Source organism: Zingiber officinale, chromosome 2A (assembly GCF_018446385.1).
Source record: "Zingiber officinale cultivar Zhangliang chromosome 2A, Zo_v1.1, whole genome shotgun sequence".
Classification (NCBI taxonomy): domain Eukaryota; kingdom Viridiplantae; phylum Streptophyta; class Magnoliopsida; order Zingiberales; family Zingiberaceae; genus Zingiber; species Zingiber officinale.
Genome location: NC_055988.1, coordinates 119223145 through 119248181, shown reverse-complemented (window position 1 = coordinate 119248181; position 25037 = coordinate 119223145). Strand labels below are relative to the sequence as shown.

At 39.2% G+C, this 25037-nt stretch overlaps 1 protein-coding gene across 1 annotated transcript; it reads left to right on the top strand.

Annotated features, from left to right (window-relative positions):
• Window positions 1-23258: 23258 nt before the first annotated feature.
• On the top strand, window positions 23259-24645 carry LOC122039946 (zinc finger protein CONSTANS-LIKE 2-like). Its single transcript, XM_042599357.1, has 2 exons — window positions 23259-24079; window positions 24236-24645. Exons 1-2 carry the CDS (start codon window positions 23375-23377, stop codon window positions 24536-24538), a joined length of 1008 nt encoding a protein of 335 aa, XP_042455291.1. The 5' UTR covers window positions 23259-23374; the 3' UTR covers window positions 24539-24645.
• Window positions 24646-25037: the final 392 nt, after the last annotated feature.

Sequence of the window (25037 nt, the reverse complement as noted above, 5' to 3'; positions counted from 1 at the left end):
TACAAATTGCCAACTAATGCACCAGAACAGATAATCACTTTATTTCTTTTAATAACTACATCGTTACTGAAAGAAACTGAATATCCATCTAAGAATAGTTTAGAAACTGAAATTAAATTCTTTCTAAAACTAGGTACATAAAGACAATTTCTTAAAACCAAATTTCTATTTCTACTAAAAGATAAGTAGACGTCTCCCACTGCAACAGCCGCCACCTTAGTAGCATTGCCCATGTAGACGGTAATCTCTCCTTCAGTTAGTCATCGGGTTTCCTGGAACCCCTGTAGGGAATTGCAGACAAGATCAGTGGCTCCCGTATCTACACACCAGGTGCTGGTAGATAACACCGCTAAATATGTTTCAACAACTAGAGCATGAGATATACCTTTGTTGTTCTGATTCCTACGAGGACAGTCCTGACTGCTTGCAGATGAAGCACTTGCCCTTCGTCTTCTTCACTCCAGCTTTAAATCCTGTACTCTGAGATTTATTCACTTTCTTTGCTGAGCCAGCTTGTTTCTTCTTCTTCTTTCCTCTCGGTTTAGAAGTAGAACCATTTTCAGCATAGTGAATTTGAGAATTGTGATGAAATAATCCTTCTGCCGCTTGAAGTTCTGTCAGCAGTTCCCCTAATGAATAAATCCTCTTATTCATATTATAGTTCAGGCGGAACTGCTCAAAACTTCTAGGTAGCATTTGGAGGATCATATCAATCTGGGTTTCCCCATCAATTTCTCCTCCAAGGATCTGTATCTTGTTCAGATAAGCCATCATCTTTAGGATATGATCCCTTACAGGAGTACCCTCTTGCATGGTGGCTGTCATTATCTTTCTCATGGCTTCTTGCCTAGAAGCCCTATCCTGATGACTAAAGAGTTCCTTGAGATTGTTCATAATGTCATAGGTTTTTGGTAAATCTTGATGCTGATGTTGCAATACATTTGACATTGAAGCCAAAATGTAACACCGCACCATCTCATCTGCTTTTACCCATTTCCTATGATATTCAATCTCCTCTTGGGTAGATTCACCAGTAGGTGCTTCAGGGCACTGCTCAGTCAGTACAAATTTATAGCTTTCAGCAGTAAGAACAATGTCTAGGTTTCTTTTCCAATCTATGTAATTAGGTCCAGTAAGTCTATTCTGTTGAAGTATGATGGATAGTGGGTTGAAAGTCATCCTAAGAATCACAAATAACTTTTGGTCAGAACTCTAAATTTAGAATAATATTGATTCCTCAAACAATACTATTTTAAATTAACCAACACCTCATAACACCGTGAATTTTGTATGTCACGTTAGTGTGGACGTATACAAATTCAACATTTGTAAAAGGAGGGTTTTATCCCATTAATTTTATTATCTTGTCAACCTAACTTTTTGACAAATAAAATTAATAGTTGGTGTCTTTTGGTCACACAAATAATAGCAGTGACTCCGATGGGGAGGATACTATTAGATGTGTCTAAGTGTATATCATTATTTGACACTAAGTCCATTAATAAGATTATGCCCCTTCCGTTGGGGAAGATCACACGCTCTTAATTAACTTCCTATAGTCATCCAAAAATGGAAGTCTGTTCTAGTGATCCACAAACAAGCTCATCCGTTATGGAGGAAGGCACTCAGAGCCAACGCGCAAGCTTGTTTGCATCACTTACAAACCAGTAATGGAGACCATGGGATTTATTTAAAAATCCCTCTCCCACTTAGTTATTTATAAATGAAGAATTTTAACTATGCTAGCCTACTAAACATGTAAACTAACATATACACACAGCACAATATAAAAGCAATAAATAGAAAATCTAATTTTCAACTATTATGGCTTTTATCTCTAGTTGTCCTCCGTGTGTTGTCATCCAAAGCTGCTGCCATATTTGGCCACCGCCACCGGGTCTAGCTGTCGCATCCATCTTGCTCCTAGTTCCGTTGCGCCTCTGGTCCTTAGAAGGTTCCACGCTTTGCAAGATTCGATCCGCGACATAAATAGAATTTTATATTTTTGATCCTACATTCCATAAAAGGAATGTACATGTATCTAGATCAAAAATAAAATCCTAATAAAACTAAATACAGCTCCTGCTGTACTTTAATACAATCATGCACACACATATAAATGCCCTTGACATGTCCAAGGGTCCAATCACACACATAATAACTAAAAGCCATAATAGTTGGATCCTGCATCCACATAGTTAGCACATCCAACTATTAACCTACCTAAATTATGTATGACATGTGCATAATTAAACTAATACCAAATACACAGAGGCAAAACCCTAGCTCTGATACCAATTGTTGGTTGCTACTCGGAAAACCTAGAGGTTCCACTGTACAAAAATTTTGTACAAAGGTCTGAACCTTTTCCTAGCTACCATGTGTTCTTTTAAATTAAATTTTGGATCGCCTGCGGAACTTAACACGTTTGATCCAAAACTTAATCTATTCGTTCTTTTAGGTTTTGACTTGGGTCTCCTGCGGAACTTAACACGTTCGACCCAAATCACCTTAAGTTATTAATTCCATTAAATATTAATTTCCATAATTGGTTCCCAGTACTGACATGGCGAGGCACATGGTCTTCTTGGATATGGGAGCAACCACCACCGACTAGACAAAACCTTTTATAGAAAGCTAATATTTAATTTCCTAAAATAACTTTAGGTTAACCGAAAAGAACAATCAAATCACAAGGATAAATAAAACAAAAGAACACAACATCGAAAAACATATTCGAAATACTAGAACGTTAGCCTCTTGTATTTGGTATTATTTCCATAAATAACTAGTATGATGTGGAAAAGGAAAAACTACTAGTTATACCTTCTAAAAAGACCTCTTGATCTTCTATCGTATTCCTCTTCTAACCTCGGACATTGTGTGGGCAACGATCTTCCGAGATAAGAAGCCACCAACCACCTTCTTCTCCTCCTAGCTAGGTTCGGCCACAAAGAAAGAAGCTTCACCAAGGAAGAAAATCAAAACACTAACCAAGCTCCAAGAGATGCTCGCTTCCTCTCCTTCTTCTTCTTCTTCTCCAAGTAGTATCCGGCCACCACAAGAGCTCCAAGGGAAGAGAGGGGTTCGGCCACCACAAGGGGAAGAGAGGGAAAGGATGGCCGTCCACACCAAAGAACAAAAGAGGGAGAGAAATAATAGAGGTTGTGTCTCTTGAAGGCACCCTCACCCCTTCTTTTATATTCCTTGGCCTAGGCAAATTAGGAAATTTAATTACAATAAAATTTCCTTAATTTCCTTGACATGATTTAATTGAGAAAAATAAAATAAAATTTCCCCAATTAAATTCAAGTGGCCGGCCACATCATGAAGAACAAATTGGACAAGTTTCAATCAACAATTAAAACTTCCTAATTTGTTTCTGGAAATTTTAAAATTAAAATTTCTCTTCAAAAATCTCTTCATGGTTGATAAAAAGAAATTTCCATAATTTTAATTTTACAACATGTGAATAATTTTTAAAGAGAAAATAAAATATCTCACCAATCTACAAATAAGGAAAGAGATCTAATCTCTTTCTTTAATCTATTGTAGATCTTTTATAATAGAGATATTTTAATTTTAATTCTCTTTAATAAATTATATCTTCCACATAATAAAAATTAAAATTAAATTTCTTTTTTAATTTAATTTGGTCGGCCCCCACTAGCTTGGGTTCAAGCTAGGGTCGGCCACCCAATCTTATACCTAGGCCGGCCCTAGCTTGGTTCCCAAGCTAGCTTGGCCGGCCCCCTATTGGTGGGTATAGAAGGTGGGTATAGGTGGGTATAGTACTCTATAAATAAGATGCTACGATAGGGACCGAGAGGAGGAATTGGTTTTGGTCTCCCGATAAAATTAAGCATCCCGTGTTCGCCCCGAACACACAACTTAATTTTATCAATAATAATTCATTCCACTAGAGAACTATTATTGAACTACCGCACCAATCTCAAATTATATTTGTGGGCTCCTTCTTATTATGAGTGTGTTAGTCTCCCTGTGTTTAAGATATCGAATGTCCACTAATTAAGTGAGTTACTGACAACTCATTTAATTAATATCTTAGTCCAAGAGTAGTACCACTCAACCTTATCGTCATGTCGGACTAAGTCCACCTGCAGGGTTTAACATGACAATCCTTATGAGCTCCTCTTGAGGACATTATCAACCTAGTATCTCTAGGACACAGTTTCCTTCTATAATCAACAACACACGCTATAAGTGATACCATTTCCCAACTTATCAGGCTTATTGATTCATCGAACTAAATCTCACCCATTGATAAATTAAAGAAATAAATATCAAATATATGTGCTTGTTATTATATTAGGATTAAGAGCACATACTTCCATAATAACCGAGGTCTTTATTTCTTTATAAAGTCAGTATAAAAGAAACGACCTCAAATGGTCCTACTCAATACACTCTAAGTGTACTAGTGTAATTATATAGTCAAGATAAACTAATTCCTAATTACACTACGACCTCCCAATGATTTGTTCCTTTCCATTTTGGTCGTGAGCTACTGTTTATAATTTATAAGGTACTGATAACATCATCTTCTATATGTGACACCACATACTATGTTATCTATAATATAAATTAATTGAACAACTACAAACAAATGTAGATAAATTGACCAAATGTGATTCTTTATTTAACATAAATGTTTACAAAAGTTTAGGCTTTCAGTATACACTCCAACACGGAGAATGTCTCACCTTGCTAACTTTGCTTCCTAGGTTCCTTCGTGAAGTTCTAGAAACTTCTCCCAGAGATCTTTGGTAAGGTCGTAGTTGCCGATTCGATTGACCTCCTGGGGCAGAAGAACGTTGAGCAAATGGAATTCTTCTTTACCGCTCGCCATGAAGTTGGCTTGTTCCTTCTTCATCCACTGATATTCTTCTTTGTCTTTTGGAACTATGAAATCATATTTCATTATTAATAGAATTTCGAAATCTGTTTTGAAGAATACCTCCATCCGGCGTTTCCATTGTGTGAAGTCTCCCTTAAACTTTGGTGGGTGAATGCTTGTATTGGCCATTGTCTTGATCTTGATGCTTCAGTTGGTGGTTAGTCCTTATGAGGCGGTTGGGTTTTGATACCACTTGTTGGCACAGCAGGGCCGGTAAGAGGGTGCAACATCTGTTAAAAAAAACAAAACTTTTCTCTATTTTTCCAACTAAGATTAGTAGCACTATCACAATAATTATAAACTCAAAAGAACAACTAATACAGTTAAAAGAGGCTAACAGGTTTAACTTGGTTACAACCTAGGTGGTTGTTAAACCAATGCGGTTACAAAGCTCCATTAGAAATTTATCCGTCGTGTAGGCGGAGAAGCCTCTTACAATCTATGAAAAGCTCATAAAAGACTAGGAAATTGATTACAGTAGTTATTGTTAATTTCCTAGGTATAGGGGTCTTTTTATAGCCCTTGGGAAATCTCATCCGAAGCTTGAGGGCACCTCCAAAGGACTTGGAAGGCGCCTCCAGCGTAGCGTAATGGATAAAGCTTTATCCACTGCGAACGACTAGTTTGACTGGCCGAGGGCGCCTTCCATGCTTATAGAGGGCGCCCTCCATGCTTATGGAGGGTGCCTTCCGCCTGAAGGTGGTGAAGGCGCAGGCGCACCTCGGAGGCACCTTCTATTCCCATAAAAGGCACCTTCAGCAGCCTTTACAGCCTCTCTCTGCTTTGTTGTTGTTCCAATTGCCTGGGTGATTGCGGCTAATCAAAATAGGGCTCACTCGAACCTAATTTCTAGCCTTCTCCTCGAGCAGGCTTCCTCTCCGGCTTATCATCCCTCGAATGTCACGTACATTCTTCTCGTCCACCGGTGTACTCTTCCGTAGCCCTTTCATCGCTCGGATGCACTGAGCCCATCAAATCCCTTCCCGTGCTATCATTCTCGCTAGTTGAGTCTTCTGCTCGACTTCCTGTGCTCCTAAGCTCCTGCACACTTAGACACAGGGATCAAAATCCAGCATGACCTAACCTAATTTGGTTGATCACATCAAAATAATCACGGGGTCTAATAATAACTTTTTTAAAATATTTTGAAAAATTTTGCAAATAAGATTTTCAAAAGTAATAACTTTTCAAAAAATATTTTTTAAAGTTGTTTTTAAAAATTATTTTAAAAAATTCAAAGTTTTCTAAGTAAGACTTTTCAAAAAAAAATTTGGAGAGAAATATCTAAGTAATATTTTCAAAGGAAGTTTAAAGAAAACTTCTAAGGAATTATGTATATAAGAGCATTGTTGAAGTAAAGGTTTTAAAAACTTCCTAAAAAAGTTTCAAAGTGGAATAACTTTTCAAAATATTCTAAAAGTATTTTTTTAAAACATTTGACTGAAGATTTTCAAAGTAAGTTTGTCAATAATGTTTAAATAAACAAATTATATTTTCATCAAAAATCCAAAGTACTTTGAAAGAAATATAACTATGTAAGGCTAATTTTTAAAGTACTTCCAAAAAAATGAGAAAAATTTTCAATGCAAGAGAGATATTTTAAAAAAAACATAGAGAGATCATTTTTAGAAATTATTTTTAACTAGTTTATAGAAATTACTAAATATTTCAAGTGTTTCGTCTTTATATTTTATGAATTTTACCCAAGTAAATCTTGAGTAATCATCAATTATTACCATACAATATAGGTTTCCATTAATATACTTAACCCCATGTGAGTCAAATAAATCTAGATGTAGTAACTCAAGTGGTGAGTTGGTTTGAATTTGATTTATTGATTTACGAGTTGTTTTGGTCTGTTTTAATTGTTGACAAGCATTACAAATTGTTGAGTCTAAGTTAAGTAGTTTTGATAGTCTTAGTGAGATTTCTAAAGTTAGTGTCGAACATTCTTCTATATCATAGTCAACTTTCCTCTTTTTGTGTCAGGTACACTTATGCGAGGGGTTGACTAGGTCAATTGTATAAATATTATTATTCCTAAGTCCTTTTAGTTTTATTATAGGGTCTTTCATATGTTTAATTAAAAATTCAGTAGATGTAGACCTAACCTTATATTCTGAGTCACACAATTGACTTACACTGAGTAAATTAAATTTAAAATTCTCAATAAGGAGTACTTTCTTAATAACAAAATTGGATTCTAACTCAATGTTATCTATTCCAATTACCTTCAGTTTGCCATTGTTTCTAAAGGCTACTATTCCTAGTCTTTTGAATGTTAGCTTTGTGAACATTGTTTGATCCCTGGTCATGTGTCAGGAGCAACCATTGTCCAATATCCATTTAGATTCCTAACAAGTTTAGGAGAAGCAAAATGTTCAGCATAAGTATGAACTTATTTTAACTTTATTGATTTTATTTTAATTTTATCTTAATTTAATTTAGTTTAAATTTTATCCTTATTCATCTCACCTAGTCTAAGTTTTCAGACAAAGGAATCCTATGATTTTGTGAGATGAGTTAAATTTAAGTTTCAGGGTTTGGTTTAACTTTATGTTAGATTCAAGTTTAGCTTTGGGTTCAACAAATAGACATTCTTCGGATAAATTTTTGGGCTATGGTGAGTCACCTGGACATCATTAGAGTAACCATGCCTTCGAGGTTTTCCAAATAGTCCTATCCATTGAACTTAATAACATAACTTTGGTGTAACTAGCTAAGATTGATAGAGGGTAACTTCAGTTAGTTCACTTGTAATGACCACCCTTCTTACTACTACTACTCTCTAAGGATGATCGTTACTTATCTACTAACTCTACTTAACCGGTATAATTAAAATCCTCGAAGAAACCCTACCGAAAAATTTCGGCAGAGTCTCCCCTATACCGGTGACCATAATCATTAATACATGACATAATATACACAGCCACAAGCGGCTGGAACACATATCAATCAACCACACAGTATAATAAATCCAAAATAAAGGAAACAATACCACAACTCATCACACCATATCACAATTCTTCTACTATGTCCTAATCACATCAAAATAACAAATGTTATCTCAAATACTCCTAACATAGCAAAAGACAATGGAGACTAAAATAAAACTTCTTTCCTAGTCCCAAGGCTTCCATAGTCCTGGCATCACACATCCTTCAAACACCTCATTGTCGCCTTCCTTTCTATATCTTTTCCTTTCCTGTATCTGCAGTAAGAGGAAGTGCAGTCTATAAGCAAAATTTGCTTAGTAAGCGCTATCTAACTCACAAAATCTCGATATGCATGTATATAAATAAAAACATGCTAAAACTGAATGCTAACATGTAAAGCTACTCATGCTCATACATAGCAAAGGAATCATACTAACTGAAATACTAAACATGTATAGCTAATCATGCTCATAAATAGCAAAGAACAGTAAACTAACTCATGCTCTTCTATTAGTAAAGAAACATACTGAAAGACTAAACATGTAAGGCAAGTCTATACTATCATGCTTGCATAAAGAACTTAACTTACTGAATTCTAAACACCTTCTGTATCTTATTTCACTTGCTTAAAGCCTTATTCTTTAATACTTATGTGAAACTTATTTTTTACTTGTTCAAAAGCTTATATTTTTAATACTTCAAAATAATAATCAATTTCTTCTTGGGCCCAGGCATAGTACCATCTTATGCGCGTTCCCTAATAGGTTGGGGTAGCGAGCCACCAATCCTAAAAGAGCAGACCTCGGTCTACCAGGGCCAAGACCTCAGAATTGGACACCTGGATTTGTTTAACGACAACCTCGGAAGTCGGGTACTAGCCTCTTCTTAAAAGTAAAATACTTATAATCTTAATTACTTCTTCTTTAAATGCCTTGGCATTTTAATAGACACCTTGTGTGCCAAAAATCCCTAAAGTCTTGACTTTGGGATCTACTTAAGGCCTTGGCCTTTTCTTTCTTTTCTTTATCTTTCTTATACTTTTCTTAAACCCAAAATACTGTTAGGGTACCTTTCGTATGCATCTATGAATGAAATTAACTATGTAACACATAATCATGCATAGAATACAAAAGAAATCTACACATACAATACTTATCAAAAATCTGCACTAATGCTTAACAGAAATCTGCATACTAGCTTAATAAAAATCTGCATAATAGCTTAACAGAAATCTGTATCTTAATACTTTACAAAATCTACATTGATCAACATGTAAATCTCTTTTCTCATTTTCTAAACTAAACTTCTATTCTGAACTTATTACTTGCATAACTAAATCACCCACATACTTCTCACCTTTAGACTAAACTAACCTCAATAATCGGTACAGGAATTATCTTTCTAAACATAGATCCCAAACTTACATCAAACCAATTTCATCCAAACCTTTTTAAAACAGTTCATAGCTATTTCAGTTAACAGGAGCATATAAGAACTTAAATCCTATTGCTTCACACAAGAACTTCACTCCAACGTGAGGATTTCTAAATCTTCCAAAGCAACTAAACTTTCTAAATCTTCCAAAGCAACTAAACTGTACAGCAAACTCTAATACAATTCAGACTTCACATAATTCTTCCAAGGCAACTAAACTGTACAGCAAATATAAACAACCATTCATCTTCTTCTTTGAAACTTATGGCAACAACTTAACATTTCTTCCGAATCTAAACAAATCTGCATTAAGTTTCATAACAGCAAGTATCAAATAGAACAAGCCGAAACCTCTACTAATCCCCTGTTCAGTACCCCGGCAAGGAAACCATTGTAACTAGTAAAGGGTTTGCTACTGGAAAACAAAACAAATACCATTCCTCATACTCAGATTTAACAAAAGAAATTCTGGAATTGAAAACTATACTACACAACCAATGGATCAAACACTGTATGCTTAAAAACTAATAACAAAGAAATCTATTCCAGAATCTCTACAAGCTGAAATGCTAAACTACATGCTCATCTGATTAATTTGTTCATTTTCCAAACCTAAACAAATCTGAACTTGAGATTCACGGCAGCAAACCTCAAGAACAACAATCCTACTGCATACTTCGGCCAAACAAGAAGAAAACAGAATCCAAAAAAGGAAAGAAACAAGGAATAAACCTCGAAGCTATCCTACTGCAGGTGAGTAGCAACTTACCCCTCGTGTTCTTGGACTTACAGCCGGAAAAGGTGGCTTCCAATACTTCTAGGGCTTGCAGAGGACTCAAGCTCTCGGCAACTCCTTCACCTCCACCTGTTCTCCTTGACAAGATGATCACGATGGTAGAGAACCCTCTCGGATTAGGTCCTTGGCCGGCCGCCGAAGACGAGCCCTAGTTGCGGCTTCGTCGTCTTCGTTTTCGCCCGAACAGAAACGTCGCGCGTCGTCGCGAGAGGAGGAATTTTGAGAGAAATTTTTAGGTTTTAGGAAAAAGATTTAAATCTTATACTTAAGGTTATTTTCGTTTCCAACTATAGCTTATATATATTTTATTCCATACTTTATTAACAAAACTATCGCAGACCGGTTGGTTGGCTGAGTTCCGCTTAAAACTGGGTTCGTGGGTTCGAGTCTCGGCTGCAACCATTTTATTTCCTTTTTATTCTTTGTTTCCTAACTACTGCTTAAATAGAATTTTTCTTCTTCTTTAATAACAAACGATCGCTAGCACACTTGGTCAGCGCCGCTTTAACCAAGTCAGAGATCTCAGCTTCGATTCCTCAACCGCGCACTTTTATTTCCAATTTATTTTACTGTTCCTAACTACTAGTTAAATATATATCGCTCCATATATGATTAACAAAAATTGTGTAGCTCAGCTGGTTAGGTTGGTTTAGTTCGAAGTCACAGATTGCAGGTTCAAAACTTGGCTTCAACATATTCCTTTTCTCTTTTTTTTTAAAACTTCTTCCTCTTGGTAAAAATACCAAACAAACTCCAAAAATTACATAAAAATACTCTAAAAATCTCTAGAATATTTTAAAAGTATTTCCAAATATTTTTATGGACTTTTAGAACTCTAAATCATGAAATTTGGGGTGTTACATCACTAAGCCAAATACACCAGGTCGAAGTCATATTATTCTAGACATGCATAGACAAAGCTTCCCTAACTTACTATCATCCAAAACTTCTCCAGTGCTACTTTTCAAGTTAAACTTTTGTCCCTATTTGATCTAATTCTAATTACCCAGTCGGGTAAACTAATATTTTAGAGGTACCAACTAATTTGGAGTCTCCCTCTAAATTATTAATTTTTTATGTTTTAGGTTTATGTCATTTATTTTTATAGTTACAATAAACTTGATGATAATTTAAGTTAGCTTTGTAGTTATTTGTTTTGAATTTGTTTTTTCTATTTGGGCTTGAATTGTTTGGCTTTATTTTGCATGTTGGGTTTAGGTTTGATTTATTTGATGTTAATCCATTCTTCAGTTTGGATTTTAGTTTTGAAGGGTTACTTTGGTTTAGTTTTGAATAAAAAGGTTTAGTTGGATTTGGTTTTAGATAATGAATTTTAGTTTTAGGTACATAAAACTGATTGAGTCCTACTTGCATAGTTAGACACGCTTTCAGAACCCAAGACTTAGTTTGTTTCTTATTTTGGCTTATAAGTAATATAAATGTTTTATTTGTTGAGCTAGATTTGTATCCAAGTCTAGATTTATTGTATACAACTTTTTAGGTTTTAAGAATTAAATCCATGTTTTTAGATCTAGTGGTAAAAGTTTCTAACAATCATTTAAATTTGTTAATTTCATTCTTTAATATTGTGTTTTCCTCCTCAAGTTTTACAACTTGATTTGGATTTATACTTTCAATCTGTTCCTTGAGGTGTTGATTTTCCTTAAGGAGTGTTTCATTTTGTTTTTATATTTAATTAATTTTTTATTTAAACATGCGATAATGCTAAAGAATTTCGAGGTTAGGATAGAAGATACCTCGTTTGAACCTTCAGAAATGAGTGCGGACTCATGGCTTGATCCGTCTTCAGACTCATCGTCTTGTTCTGTCTTGCTTTCTAATTCCGATCTGGATGCTATCAACGTGAGGTAGTTGTGATGTTCCTGATCTTCAACATCCGATTCTTCGGAGGATGCTTCATCCCATGTCACCTTCTCTTCTTCCTACATTTTTACATTAAGTAATTTATTCAAAATTTAATCCATTTTAGTAACCTTTGCCTCGCTGTTCCCTTCATGTAGTTCAATCAGTTTGTCCCAGAGCTCCTTCACATTTTCATGTTAGCCAACACGGTTTAGTTCTTCTTTCATTAGCCTACACTGGATTGTGTTGAGAGCCTTGAAGTTGATCTGGGCCTTCTTCTTCATTTCTGGATTCCAATTTTCCGGGTCTATTGTGTTGGTCCAAGGTAGGCCGGAAGGAAGGGAGGTGAACTAGTTGTTAAGAAAAATCTTCCTCAACTTTTAACTCAAATTAAAAGAATAGAATAAATGAACAATTAAAAAAATGAGGCCAAAAGAGTTACTTGGTTACGACTGAGAAGGTTGTTAATCCAAGGCAAGTAAACACACTAAAATATCTTCTATGAAGGCGAAGAAGCCTCTTACACTCGTTGGAAGCTCAGAAAGTAGCTAGGAAATGAATACAGAAGTTGTTACCTATTCCCTATGTCCAGGGGTCTTTTTATAGCCCCTGTAGAATCTTATCCGCAGCTTGAAGATGCCTTCCATATGATTGGAATGCGCCTCCATCGAGGTTCCAAAGGATAAAGTTTTATCCTTTGGCAATGGCTAAAATCAATCTGGATGAAGGTGCCTTCCATAGGGCTAGAAGGCGTCTTCGTACTGTTCATCGAAGGCGCCTTCCATCCATCGAAGGCACCTTCCACAGTGAGGCGTGGAGGCGCCTTCAACTCTCTTTGAAGGCACCTCCAGCAGCATTTTCAGCCTTCCTTTGCTCTCCTGCTGCTCCGATCACCTGGGTGATGTCGGTCAATCGAAATTGGGCTCACCCGAACCCAATTTCAGGTCTTCTCCTCTAGCAGGCTTCCGCTCCGGCTTCTCATCCCTCGGACCTCTGCATGTGTCCTTCTCATCTGCTGGTGTACTCTTCCGCAGCATCTCGTCCCTCAGACGCATCGAGTCCGTCAATTTTCTCCCGTGCCATCCTTCTTGTCATGCCCCCAAAGGAGTCCCTGCTAGACAAAAATCCGACAGCATCTCCTCTGTACCGGTGACAATCTGAAGCATAAGTACAAATAAAATATACATCAGCCACATACGGCTGGAATATATATACAACCACGCAGTTAATAATCTCAGCCGACACGGCTGGATAAATATAACAACAACCACGTAGTTATATATATTCCTATCAGCCCACTCAGCTGAAATCAAAACCAACACAGCGGAAAAACATAAAACAAACTCATACAAAACACATCAAGACACTGCTAGCCGGCTAGGCTTTATACAACAACCACAACAACACAAATACAACAACAACACCAAATACACTGAATGCACCAAATAACGAATACAAGTAAAACATAAGCGGAAACCCGAAACGCTCTTCGGATGTGACGTAGGACCCGACAGACAGGATACTCCGAGCGACACTCCAACCATCTACCTGAGAATATAAAGATATACATGCGGTGGTGAGTATAGGTAACTCAGCGGGTAATAGAAAAGATAGTGCATGGTCTATAAATAAACATAGAGATCAAAGGTATACAGTCTCAGTAGGGAATCAAAGAACATGGTCCTACTATCATAATCAATGCATCTGAACATATCAGACCTACTAACCTGACATACATACTGTACAAACCACAACCGACATAATGATAGATACATACCCAATCTGGAATCGACACCTGGTACAATGGTCAGTAAACTCACCAGATCTGCAACAGACCTACTCGTGACACCTATGCAATATAAATACGACTACAAATACATGTAAAATAAATGACATGTATGCAGCATGACAACCATATGCAACAATCATATCGCAAACAAATGCAACATACCACAAACACATGCAACTAGTATCTACTAGGCATGTATGCAAATATATCTCCAAAGATGCACCACGCATCAAATGCAAATGTGCATGCATGCTCCATGGTCACCCCCGCCACCTCTCTAGACACCACGACCCCTGTATGGCCGAGAGGCTTGGGTCCGTGACAAACCGTACTAGCCTCCAGTACAAGCACCGCTATAGGCGTCCGAAGCGGACGGTCAGCTAAGTAGTTATATAACTACATAGCTAAGGGTCCCTGACCACTCACATCTCTAGGCCTCTGACTACTGTACCCTCAAGACTCACTACTCTAGAGTGGTCGAGGCTGACAGAACACTGAGCGGTTGGGTAAGCACGACAGGACTAGCTCCAATCTACCACTCTCCAACAGTGGTCGAAAGGATAGCTATAAACGACTGACGACTCTCTCTACCACAAGGAAGACAATCGTCGTCAACAATGCAATGAATGATGAACATGATATATATATAATCATGATACGAACACCGTCATCATCCATGCAACTCTAAATCCACCTAAGTACCCCACAACATGAGTATAATCATTAAGATACCTCCACATATCCCACCAAACACATATACACAACTACATATGTATAATCAACCAAGAATTTCCGATAATCCCCCTAGATACATGTACACAGAACATAGGTACAATCAACATGTATCCTCCAGTAAACACATTAGACACGTGTATATACAACAAATATACAATCAATACAACTCCTCCAATCATCTCACCAGACAAAAGTATACACGACATACCAATGGACAAACCTCATATGAATACCACCAACAAAGTATCCCCTACCATGCATACTCTACATGTAAAAATACCACAGAGTATAGATAACCAAAGTACAGACTGTATAAGAATTAAATAGATCATCACAAGGGTCAAGCATAAGTATCAAGAAGGAAAGTAACCAACGAAACTGATATAAGGTAAAGCAGTCTAAACCATCACATAATAACCATGCACTAAGCTCAATAAAAATCTACATAGAGTCAAGGAAGAAATACCCGCCTTGATACGCAGATTGTGTCCAGATTAAATCCCACGTCGTGATGATCATTCCATATGAAAGTCCTGCAGAAATCAATATATTTATATTTTATTTAGCTAAATTCATATGAATTAAATAACTAAATAAAATTCCTAACCCAATAGGATCACTCCAATCATATCGATCTCTGATTAATCCCCCAAATCAACACATCATTTAATCCAACAACAAATACATCTCTTAAATATCAATCCTTCGTAAACTTTTCTAAATCCATAAATCACTATTAATCCAACTCCTTCTAAAACTAAACATAATCCACAACCATCAATTAATCCAATACATTAATTAATTTCTACTATCCATCTCCACTAATCTAAACAAATATAGATATGAAATTGATCTTCAAAACTCACCTAGACCTGGAAGATCAAGTGGTGATCCACAGCCGAAAATATACTTGTTGTCAGAAAGGGTGAGTAGTGCTAGGCAGAGCTATTGTCATCTCACAACTCCTTACAATGAATGCCCACTGTTCTAGCAGTAACACACAACAATTGGTGCCCGCCAATGATGCTGCCAGCGCAAACAGAGGAGACAAGAAGACTCAAGGCATTTCTTCAAACACCTGTCATGCACAAGAAATGCCACTACCCTAATCAACACTATACAAATCAAACGCCTAAGCCTAATGCTAAGGTTAACCAATTACCTTCAAGATTTCCGCAAGGCAAAGAATCACTGCCGGAGATGGAAGGAAGTGGGAAGCTAGGGCTCGGGAGGAGGGTGATGGTGGCGCTACCCAAAGCTAGGGCATAGCTTCAAGAAACGCTCCGACAAGGGAGAAGAGGCGCTGTCGAACCCCCCTAGTCCAAGATCCTGTGAGAAGAGGCGATCGAAGACCGTGAGATGATGACATCAGAAAAAGGGTGACTTGGCTCCGGCGTCTCATGGGTCGACGGATCGCAGCGGCACTTGACAAATCGGAAACGGAGAAAACACAGTGAACCGAGGGGTTAAGGAGGAGGAAACGAACGAATCGGCTAGGGAAGGTGGTCGGGGAAAAAAGGAAGCCCTCCGTCGATATCGACGTCTAATGGCCGGCCATCGCGAGCTCGGCGTCGATGAGGTGAGTAATCGTCGGAGTGTGGGTTTCGGGCAGAGAAGTTGACGAGGGAGGAAAATGAATCGGGGGAAAGAAAATAAAGAGATGGGATTTAAACTTAGGTTAGACTAATTAAAGACTAAGTCCATTCCTAAATTAATTCCCACTTAAATGGTGTTCCAAACAGGCATTCACTGTACCCCGAATCCATCCCCTCTAAACGAGTCATACGGATTTCATTTAAATCCTGAAAAATTTCTAAAAATTCTTGAAAAATCCAATAAGATTTTCCGTCCAATACCATTTATTATTTAAATTTACGGTATTTTACACTTCTCGCTAGCCGCGTCTTCCGCTTGACTTACTGTGTCTCTAAGCTCCTGCACACTTAAACATAGGGTTAAACACCAACATGATCTAACTTGACTTGGTTGATTACATCAAAACTATCATGGGGTACCAACAATCTCCCTCTTTTTTATGTGATCAAACCCAAGTTAAGTTAGGGTAATTAAAAAATATTCTAATTTTTGCAAGTAAAAAAAATTTGCATGTAAGAAAATTTTTCTAAGTACAATTTGCTAGAAAAAATTTTACAAAAAAAGAAATTTACCAAAAAAAAATTTTTAAGTAAAATTTTTTAACCTTTTTGAAAGAAAAAAATTTGCAAGTATCCTCTAGACTTATTCTTCCCTACTCTCCCTTTTGATCACATTAAAAATGGGGTTCATTTAAAATCAAAGAGTAAAAAAAACTAACTTTTTTAAAAAGATAAGAATTAATTAAAAAAATATTTAATTAATTTTTAACAAAAAATTAAGGTATTTTTATAACTTCTAAATGCTCAATAGTTAATCAATTAAATACTTATTTCAATAATTGACTTCTAGGTTATGGCGAGACACTAAGCCTTCTTGGATATTGGAACAACAACCACTTTTTAGACAAAGTCTCTTAAAGAAATTTAATATTTAATTTACTCTGAAAGCCAAAATTTCAAAACATTCAGTCCAAATATGATTTTGTAACCCAATATAGGTTCCTTCCTACTGGGTTAATTAAAATTTTTTAGGTAGGTATTTCTTTAAAAAATTTTTAATTTGGCCCTTATGATATTTAAGGTACCAATTCGATCCACTATATTTTCTAATATGTTGAATATTTGAGCATGTGTGATTTTTCAAAGTTTCTATCTCTTTTTGTAATTTTTTATTCTCAATTTTAATTTTATCAAAGTCTTCTAATCGACAAGATTTAGCTAGTATTGATTTTAATTCCCTAACTTTTTTTTCTAATTTACAGTAATTTTTTGTTAATAATTTAATAAATTGAAATAACTTGTTAGGAGGAAGAGACTGTACTTGACTTACCTTGTCGATCTCGTGATCCGAAACTCCCCCTAAAGATTACTTTCTTCTAATGTCGCTCCTCCTTCATCGATGCTTTCGATGCTCATTTTGGATGAGCTTGCTTCATCTCCATCTTCTTGGTGACTTGCCACTAGTGCAAGTTCGGCGATGGCTTCAATTTCTAATTCGAATGACATTTCATCCCACGTCGCCTTCATATTCTTGTACTTGTTCGTTTGGTCAGCTTATTGTTCTTGCTCTTGTCCTTGTCTTTCAATTTAGGGCAGTTATCTTTCACATGCCTTCTTCATTACAGTGGTAGCATCTTATCCTTCTTTTTCTACCCTACACTTGATTAAATCTTTTAGTTTTAAATAATTTTTTAAATTTACATACTATCAGTGTTGTTTCACTATCATCGAGAAAAGATTTTGAGTCTTGTTCGTCCGTCTTTACCTTTAAGGCAATGTTATGCTCCTTCTTCGAACCTGCACATCTCGTTTCATTGACTTCAAAAGTTGAAAATAATTCTTCTAAAGTAGTTGAATCTAGATCCTTAGATATATAATAAGCATCTACTAATGATACTCATTCAGTATTTCTCGGGAATGCGTTAAGAGCATACCTTAGTGAATCTCGGTTACTTACCTTTTCTCCGAAATTCGTGAGTCCAGTGATGATCCTTGATCCTTGAGTGAAGGTGTGCAACAATTTCGCCTTCTTCCAGTTTGATGTTGTTGATCTGGTTTATGAGCAGATCCCATCTCACGAGTTTCGCCTTTGAGGTTCCTTCGTGTAGTTCCAGGAATTTTTCCCAGAGCTCCTTCACCGACTCGTAGGCTCCGATCCGGTTGACTTCTTATGGCGATAAAACGCTTAGCAGATAGAACTTTGCTTTGTCATTTGCCGTGAAATTGGCATGCTCCTTTTTGGTCCAGTGGTATTTTTCTTTGCCTTCGAGTGCTACAAAACCAAATTTCATTATTAAAAGCAAATCGAAATTAGTTTTGAAAAATATCTCCATCTTCTTCTTCCAGTTGGCAAAATCCCCCTCAAACTTCGATGGGTGGATGCTTGATCCGGCCATCTTGTATGCTTCGTTTGGCGGTTAGTCCTCCTAAAGGGAACCTTCCTTTGATACCACTTGTTAGTCCAAGGTAGGCTGGAAGGAGGAGAGGTGAACTAGTTGTTAAGAAAAATCTTCCTCGACTTTTAACTCAAATTAAAAGAACAGAATAAATGAACAACTAAAAAGAAAACGAGGCCAAAAGAGTTACTTGGTTACAACTGGAGAGGTTGTTAATCCAAGGCAAGTAAATGCACAAAAAAATCTCCTTCTATGAAGGTGGAGAAGCCTCTTACACTCGTTAGAAGCTCAGAAAGTAGCTAGGAAATGAATACAGAAGTTGTTACCTATTCCCTAGGTCCAGTGGTGTTTTTATAGCCTCTGTAGAATCTTATCTGCAACTTGAAGGCGCCTTCCATACGGCTAGAAGGCGCCTCTAGCAAGGTGTCAAAGGATAAAATTTTATCCTTTGGCAACGACTAAAATTAGCCTGGTTGAAGGTGCCTTCCATAGGACTGGAAGATGTCTTTGTACTGTTCATTGAAGGTGTCTTTCATCCATGGAAGGCGCCTTCCACAGTGAGGCATGGAGGCGCCTTCAACTCCCTTTGAAGGTGCTTCCAGCATCATTTTCAACCTTCCTTTGCTCTCCTGCTTCTCCGATCGCTTGGGTGATGTCAGCCAACCGAAATAGGCTCACCCAAACTCAATTTCTGGCCTTCTCCTTGAGCAGGCTTCCAATCCGGCTTCTCATCCCTCGGACCACTACGCGGGTCCTTCTCGCCCACCAGTGTAGTCTTCCACAGCACCTCATCCATCAGATGCACCAAGCCTGTCTGCTCTCTCTCATGCCATCCTTCTCGCTAGTCGCATCTTTCGTTCAACTTCCTATGCTTCTAAGCTCCTATACACTTAGATACAGGGTTAAATACCAACAGGACCTAACCTGACTTAGTTGATCATATCAAAACTACTACAGGATACCAACACATTAGAATTCTGGCATTTTTGACAGGAGCCTTGTAGCCTTTGGTGACGTTAAACCATTGGTTGAAGTTGGTCTTCAAATATACCTCCATCTACTTCATCCAGTAGGGGAAGTCATCACCATTGAAGAGGGGAGGATGGACAGTGCTGTATCCCTCGTTTTGGGCCATGAATCTTGCACACAAAGAGAAAAAGGAAAGGTTGTCCCAAGACTAGGTTTTGGATTAGCAGTGTGGAAGAACAATTAAAATATTAAGACTGAATTGGTGTTACACCAATTCAAAGTAGTTTGCAACGAAAAAAATTTATCCAAAGAGATAATTATACCAATTTGGATTATATCGAAAAAGCTCAAAAACAAAAACAAAAAAAGATAGAAGAAAAAAGGAAAAAAAAATTATCACCCCCTTTGCCTAATTGGTGGTTGCACCAATTTAGAGCAGTACCGCTCTAATATCACTTGTAGGATCGGAAAGAACGCTAGAGGGAGGTGAATAGTGATCATGAAAATTGATAGCGGACTAATTGAAGCATGTAGAGGAAGAAAAAATGAACCAATGCTAACAAACCGAGTTTTACTTAGTTTGGAGCCTTCGATAACTCTTATTCCAAGGCACGCACTCGTTGAGTACTTTCGTTGGGCAATCTATTAACAATTCGTAAAAGATTACAGGAGTTAAGTACAAGAACTAGAGAAGTTACCAACAACAACAATAAAATGGAAAAGTCTTGGTCGTCGGTTGTCAGTGGAGTGTAGCAGCATTGCGGGAGCCTTTTCGAAGTACCGAGCAAGAAGAAAACTTGTAGTAGTTGTTGTATAGAAGCTCTGGGTCAAAGGCCTTTATATAGGTCCATTTCGGGCGCTGAACCACGTTGCTCGGCTAACCGACATGCTCCACGTCAGCTTGTGGATGAAGTTTTAGGTCTGGGCCCCTGGACCAACTCCGAGCACCCGGACTATCTAGGCGCCTGCGGCCGCTCAAATGAACTTGGTCTAGGCGCTTGGACCCCTTTTCTTCAGCAGCTTTCTCCCCTGCAGAAAAGTTTAGTCCTGGGCAACCTAAAATAGATTTTTCCTTACAAAACAGTGTTAGCACAACATAATAGAACATGAGTAGTAATTAGATTCTATCTCCTTGAGATCAGGATCTAGTCAATGTCTCAACTCAAGTTTCCCAAATTGACCTAAACTAGACTGACACCTACAATTCCCTTAACGGGGAATGCTTCCACACTGGATCTCTCCTCTAGTTGCTTACCTTTACTTACCATTTGTAGTCACTTGACTTGCCTCTAACCCACCAGGTCTTCCCGCCAATTGTCAGGTCCGCAGATCCAACTAGACTTCGATCGGTTGTTAGGTCTCGCGGATCCAATCGGACTTCCCGCCAGATATTGAGCCCCGTGGACCTATCTGGACTTCGCACCAGTTATTAGGCCCCCCGGACCTAGCTAGATTTCCCACCAGCTATCGAGTCCCGCGGACCTAGCTGGATTTCAGTTTGGTGTCAGGTCCTTCAGACTAGTTAACTCCTGCACACTTGGTAGAAGTGTTAGACAAACAACTCATCTAACTTTAACTTATTTATCATACATCAAAATCTGACTGTTAGTGCAACCTTCACCAACAGTTTGTTCTCCAATATTTCTAAGGAGAACAACATACTTATCCGCTCAGGGGAGCTACCGGGGATTGGAGCCTTCCCCTTTCGCGGATCCCGAGTGAGTGCGTCTCCCAAGGATGATCCCTAGGGCCTCTTCGGATGACCCATGTCCTCGAGAGGAGTGCGGAATAACGCCCCATGGTATGCAATCAGAGATGGGGGTACAAGAGGAAAACCACTCGACTATACGAGTACTTGATTAAAAATGACCGACGGAGGGACTGGGGAAAGCTCCGTCGGTCCTTCTGCCCTAATCATTCGCTCGATGTGAGGTCCCATCATCGAGAATGCTGGGTCGTTCGGCAAAGTGTGTCTGGTAGCCTGTTGTTGTTGTTGCATCAACTTCTATGCTCATGCGGCCACGATCAATTTCAAGTCCTCATGTAACAAAGTAATTGTTGTGAATCGTCCAACTTCTTCTATCTTCGTGTTCCAAATTCAGGTTAATTTCCCACAGACAATGGTAAATTTGATCCTATCTGGAATCGGGATGATGGTGTGCTGGACAAGTGGCTTCAATGTTGACCGTGAGGAGACTTCAAACGAGTGTGACCTGGTGCTACAAGCGAATCTGTGTACCAAGGAAAATAATTGGAAACAAGAAAACGTCAATCACTAGGCCAGGGAGGGGTCCCAGCACAGACACTCTGACGCTCAAGTTAGGCAAACAGTGATGGAGAAGATGAAGAATAGTAACTACTAACAATGAACTGTGATAGCGAAGCCTCACGTACCTACGCTTGTAGATGAAAACCCCCTTATATTATGTTATTTCTCCTTTGTATGAATCTCGATACATTACTAAAATATGGTCGACCATTATGACACTCTGACACCATTCCTAAAATAGGTCTGCAATTCATGTGCCTTGTAGGGTAGAAGCTTTCGGTACACAAGTTGCATAGGGAATATATCCCTGATTCCCTGGCGACGGTTACGTAAAGTGCCAAAAAGGAATGTTGAGTTGATGAGCCATTAATGTGCTATAATGATAGGATGATAGGCCGGCTAAATCCCCTCCGTCCTCTGATTGGACCTTGCTCTCAGAGGGGGTCAACACGGTGAAGGGATGTAAACCACCTTGAGGACTCGACCTTGTTAAGGACTCAGCTCGGTCTCTTTGGAAACTCAGTTTGGCCTCTTTGGGGACTTGATTGGTCTCTTTGAGGACTTGGCTCGGCTAGATTTCTCAGTTGAGTCATGCGACCGTGTGCTTCTGAATCGAACTAAAACAGTCCGGCTTGGGATTTCCCCGAACCATGAGAATTGCGTTCAATCGGACCAAAAGTCTAATCGGCTAGACTACTTGACCGAGCCATATAACTGTGTTAGTCCCAAAGGTTGTCACCTCTTTGACTTTGACCGACACATCAACCAATTTTCTTGATTCCAACCCCAACTGCAGGAGTCTTACCTTATTCGCCATACCAATCATATCGGAACCCAAGTCAGGTATCGGGAGTAGAGGTCGGGTTGGAACCCGAGTCGAGCACTGAGAGTGATCAAGACTAGAGTACATTTACTGTTTGACTTTTAATGGCTATCTTGATAAGACAATTGACCTCTTCAGCCACGTGGTCTTTCCTGATTACCCCTTATCACTCAGTCTATGGAACCCCATGGATGTTGTTCGAACCATATAAACAGCATTGCATTGTCTCTCTCGATGTTTACGTGCATGATCCAAAGATATTTATGCTTCATGGCTTTATCCATGTGGGTGATAGATTTTTCAGAGGTCATAATATCTTCCTCATTCACTGCCTTGAGCATTCGCTCCTCGAGGTTCCAAACCCTGCAACCATGGCCGTAAAATCCAGCACCCTTTTGGAATCCTCTTTTCCTCTTTGTTTTTCTTCTTTGTCTTCTTTCTTTCTCACTTGGCATAAAGCCATGGTCGCTGCATCTGTTTTATATCAAGCTTGAAGGAGTGAGAATTTAATGAGTGGACACTCTCTCACTTATTTCACAGCTTTTTTTCGTTGGATTCCCAAATCACGCTACGCGACCATTTGATTCCAAAAGCCAAAAGGTGGCGGGGCCTGCGGTGGAGCCCGGCCGCCTTGGAGCTCGGCCTACCACTAGACCGAGCCTCATCCTCTCCCTGCCTTCCACGTGTCGACCGTAGATTCTCCTTTTTTCTGTCGTCGCAGTGTTATTAGGAGGCGAAGGCCGCCGCAAATCCAAATCCACCCTTCGAGTGTCTTCTCCCATGAGCACGAGAGGTTGTGCAATCGCAGAGATCGCGAGGGCGCCGCGTGTCTCCGCCGTCGTTCTCACTCGATGATCGCTGGCTTCGGCGGACCTGGCGGCCGCGGCGGCGCTCGGGGGTGCGACGCGTGCCGAACGGAGCCGAGCGCGGTGTACTGCCGGGCGGACGCGGCGTTCCTGTGCGGCGGGTGCGACGCGCGGGTGCACACGGCGAACCGCGTGGCGTCGCGGCATGAGCGCGTGTGGGTGTGCGAGGCGTGCACGGTCGCCCCGGCAGCGCTCGCCTGCCGAGCTGACGACGCCGCGCTCTGCGCCGCATGCGACGCCGAGGTCCACTCCGCGAACCCCCTCGCCCGCCGCCACCACCGCGTCCCCATCCTCCCCCTCCCCCTCGCCGGAACCCCCTACCTCACCTCGACAGAGGAGGAGCACCGCCACCACGTACTCGAGGACGAGGCAGAGTCGTGGCTATTGATCAATACCAAGAACTGCGACACCCCTGCGGCCTTATTCGGTGTCGATCAGGTGGATGAGTACTTGGACCTCGTCGGCTACAACAACAACGCCTGTAACGAGATCCACAATCAAGAACATCAACTCCATCATCATCTAAGTGAGGGCGTAGTTCCTTCTCCTCTTTGCTTACAAACTGTCAAAGAGCATCAAGAATTACAGCAGCAGCAGCAGCAAGAGGAAGGCTATGGGTTGGAGTTGGAATACGAAGTGTCGAATTGCATTGTCGGATTCAGCTGCACTGACAATTCCCTCGGCCACAGCGTGAGTCACTCTTATCAAATTATAGCTGAAACCTTCTTTTATAGTAGATGACTATTGAATTGAGCAATTGTTGAGCTAAAATTTCACTGTGTACATAACCGTGTTTATCCAATGGAGTCCTCTTTTGATGTTGCTATTCTAAAATCTCATTCTCAGGTATCCTTTGCATCCATGGACGCGAGTATAGTGCCGGACACTACAAAAACAGAGGGGTCGATCAGGCTCCTTCCTTGCTCTCCACTGCCGCAAATGGCACCCCAGTTTCCTATGTACAGGGAGGCCAAAGTGCTCAAGTATAGAGAGAAGAGGAAGGCTAGGAAATTCGAGAAGATCATAAGGTATGCATCAAGAAAGGCATACGCTGAGATGCGACCGAGGATCAAGGGCCGGTTCGTGAAGCGGCCGGATGCAGAGCACAAGCCTTCGGATGGTAGCTACAGCATTGTGCCTTCTTTCTAGTGCTTGTGGAAGAGAGAATTTTCATGTGTGTTTTGTTGAACTAGCAGAAGAGTTTCAGTTAATATTGTTGGCCAAATTTAAGCAATGGATACAGATATTGTTAGATATATAGTTAGATAGATGTAAAAATATGAAAGTTTAGTTTATGTAAAACTTTCTATTGAATTAGCCTGTTTTTTTGTTGTAAAAGGAAGAAAAGGGAAAGGAAAGAATGTGGTTGCTAGCCAAAGACATTAAACAATAAAAAACTCCTGCCAAGCAACCAAAGAGGACAAAGGGAAAGACATTGAGCAAGAAAAGGATTGTGTACTTGCATCCTTCATCTGTGATTGCTAGCCACCAAATTGAAAAACAAGGAGCATATTATGCCAAGAACTCAAATGCTAAAGCTTAAAGGCAGTCCTTTTTCTTGGTGCAAAAGCTATTCTTTTTTCTCCTTTTGCCCCCTTCTTTCATGAAAACAAAAAAAGGAGAGCATAAAGCCTGCTGAGAAAATCGA

Excerpts from the sequence above, each read along its gene's own strand:
- LOC122039946 (XM_042599357.1), top strand. The coding sequence starts at position 23,375 with ATGATCGCTGGCTTCGGCGGACCTGGCGGCCGCGGCGGCGCTCGGGGG. Across the intron at positions 24,080-24,235 it reads ACAATTCCCTCGGCCACAGC|GTATCCTTTGCATCCATGGA; the intron begins GTGAGTCACTCT and ends TCTCATTCTCAG.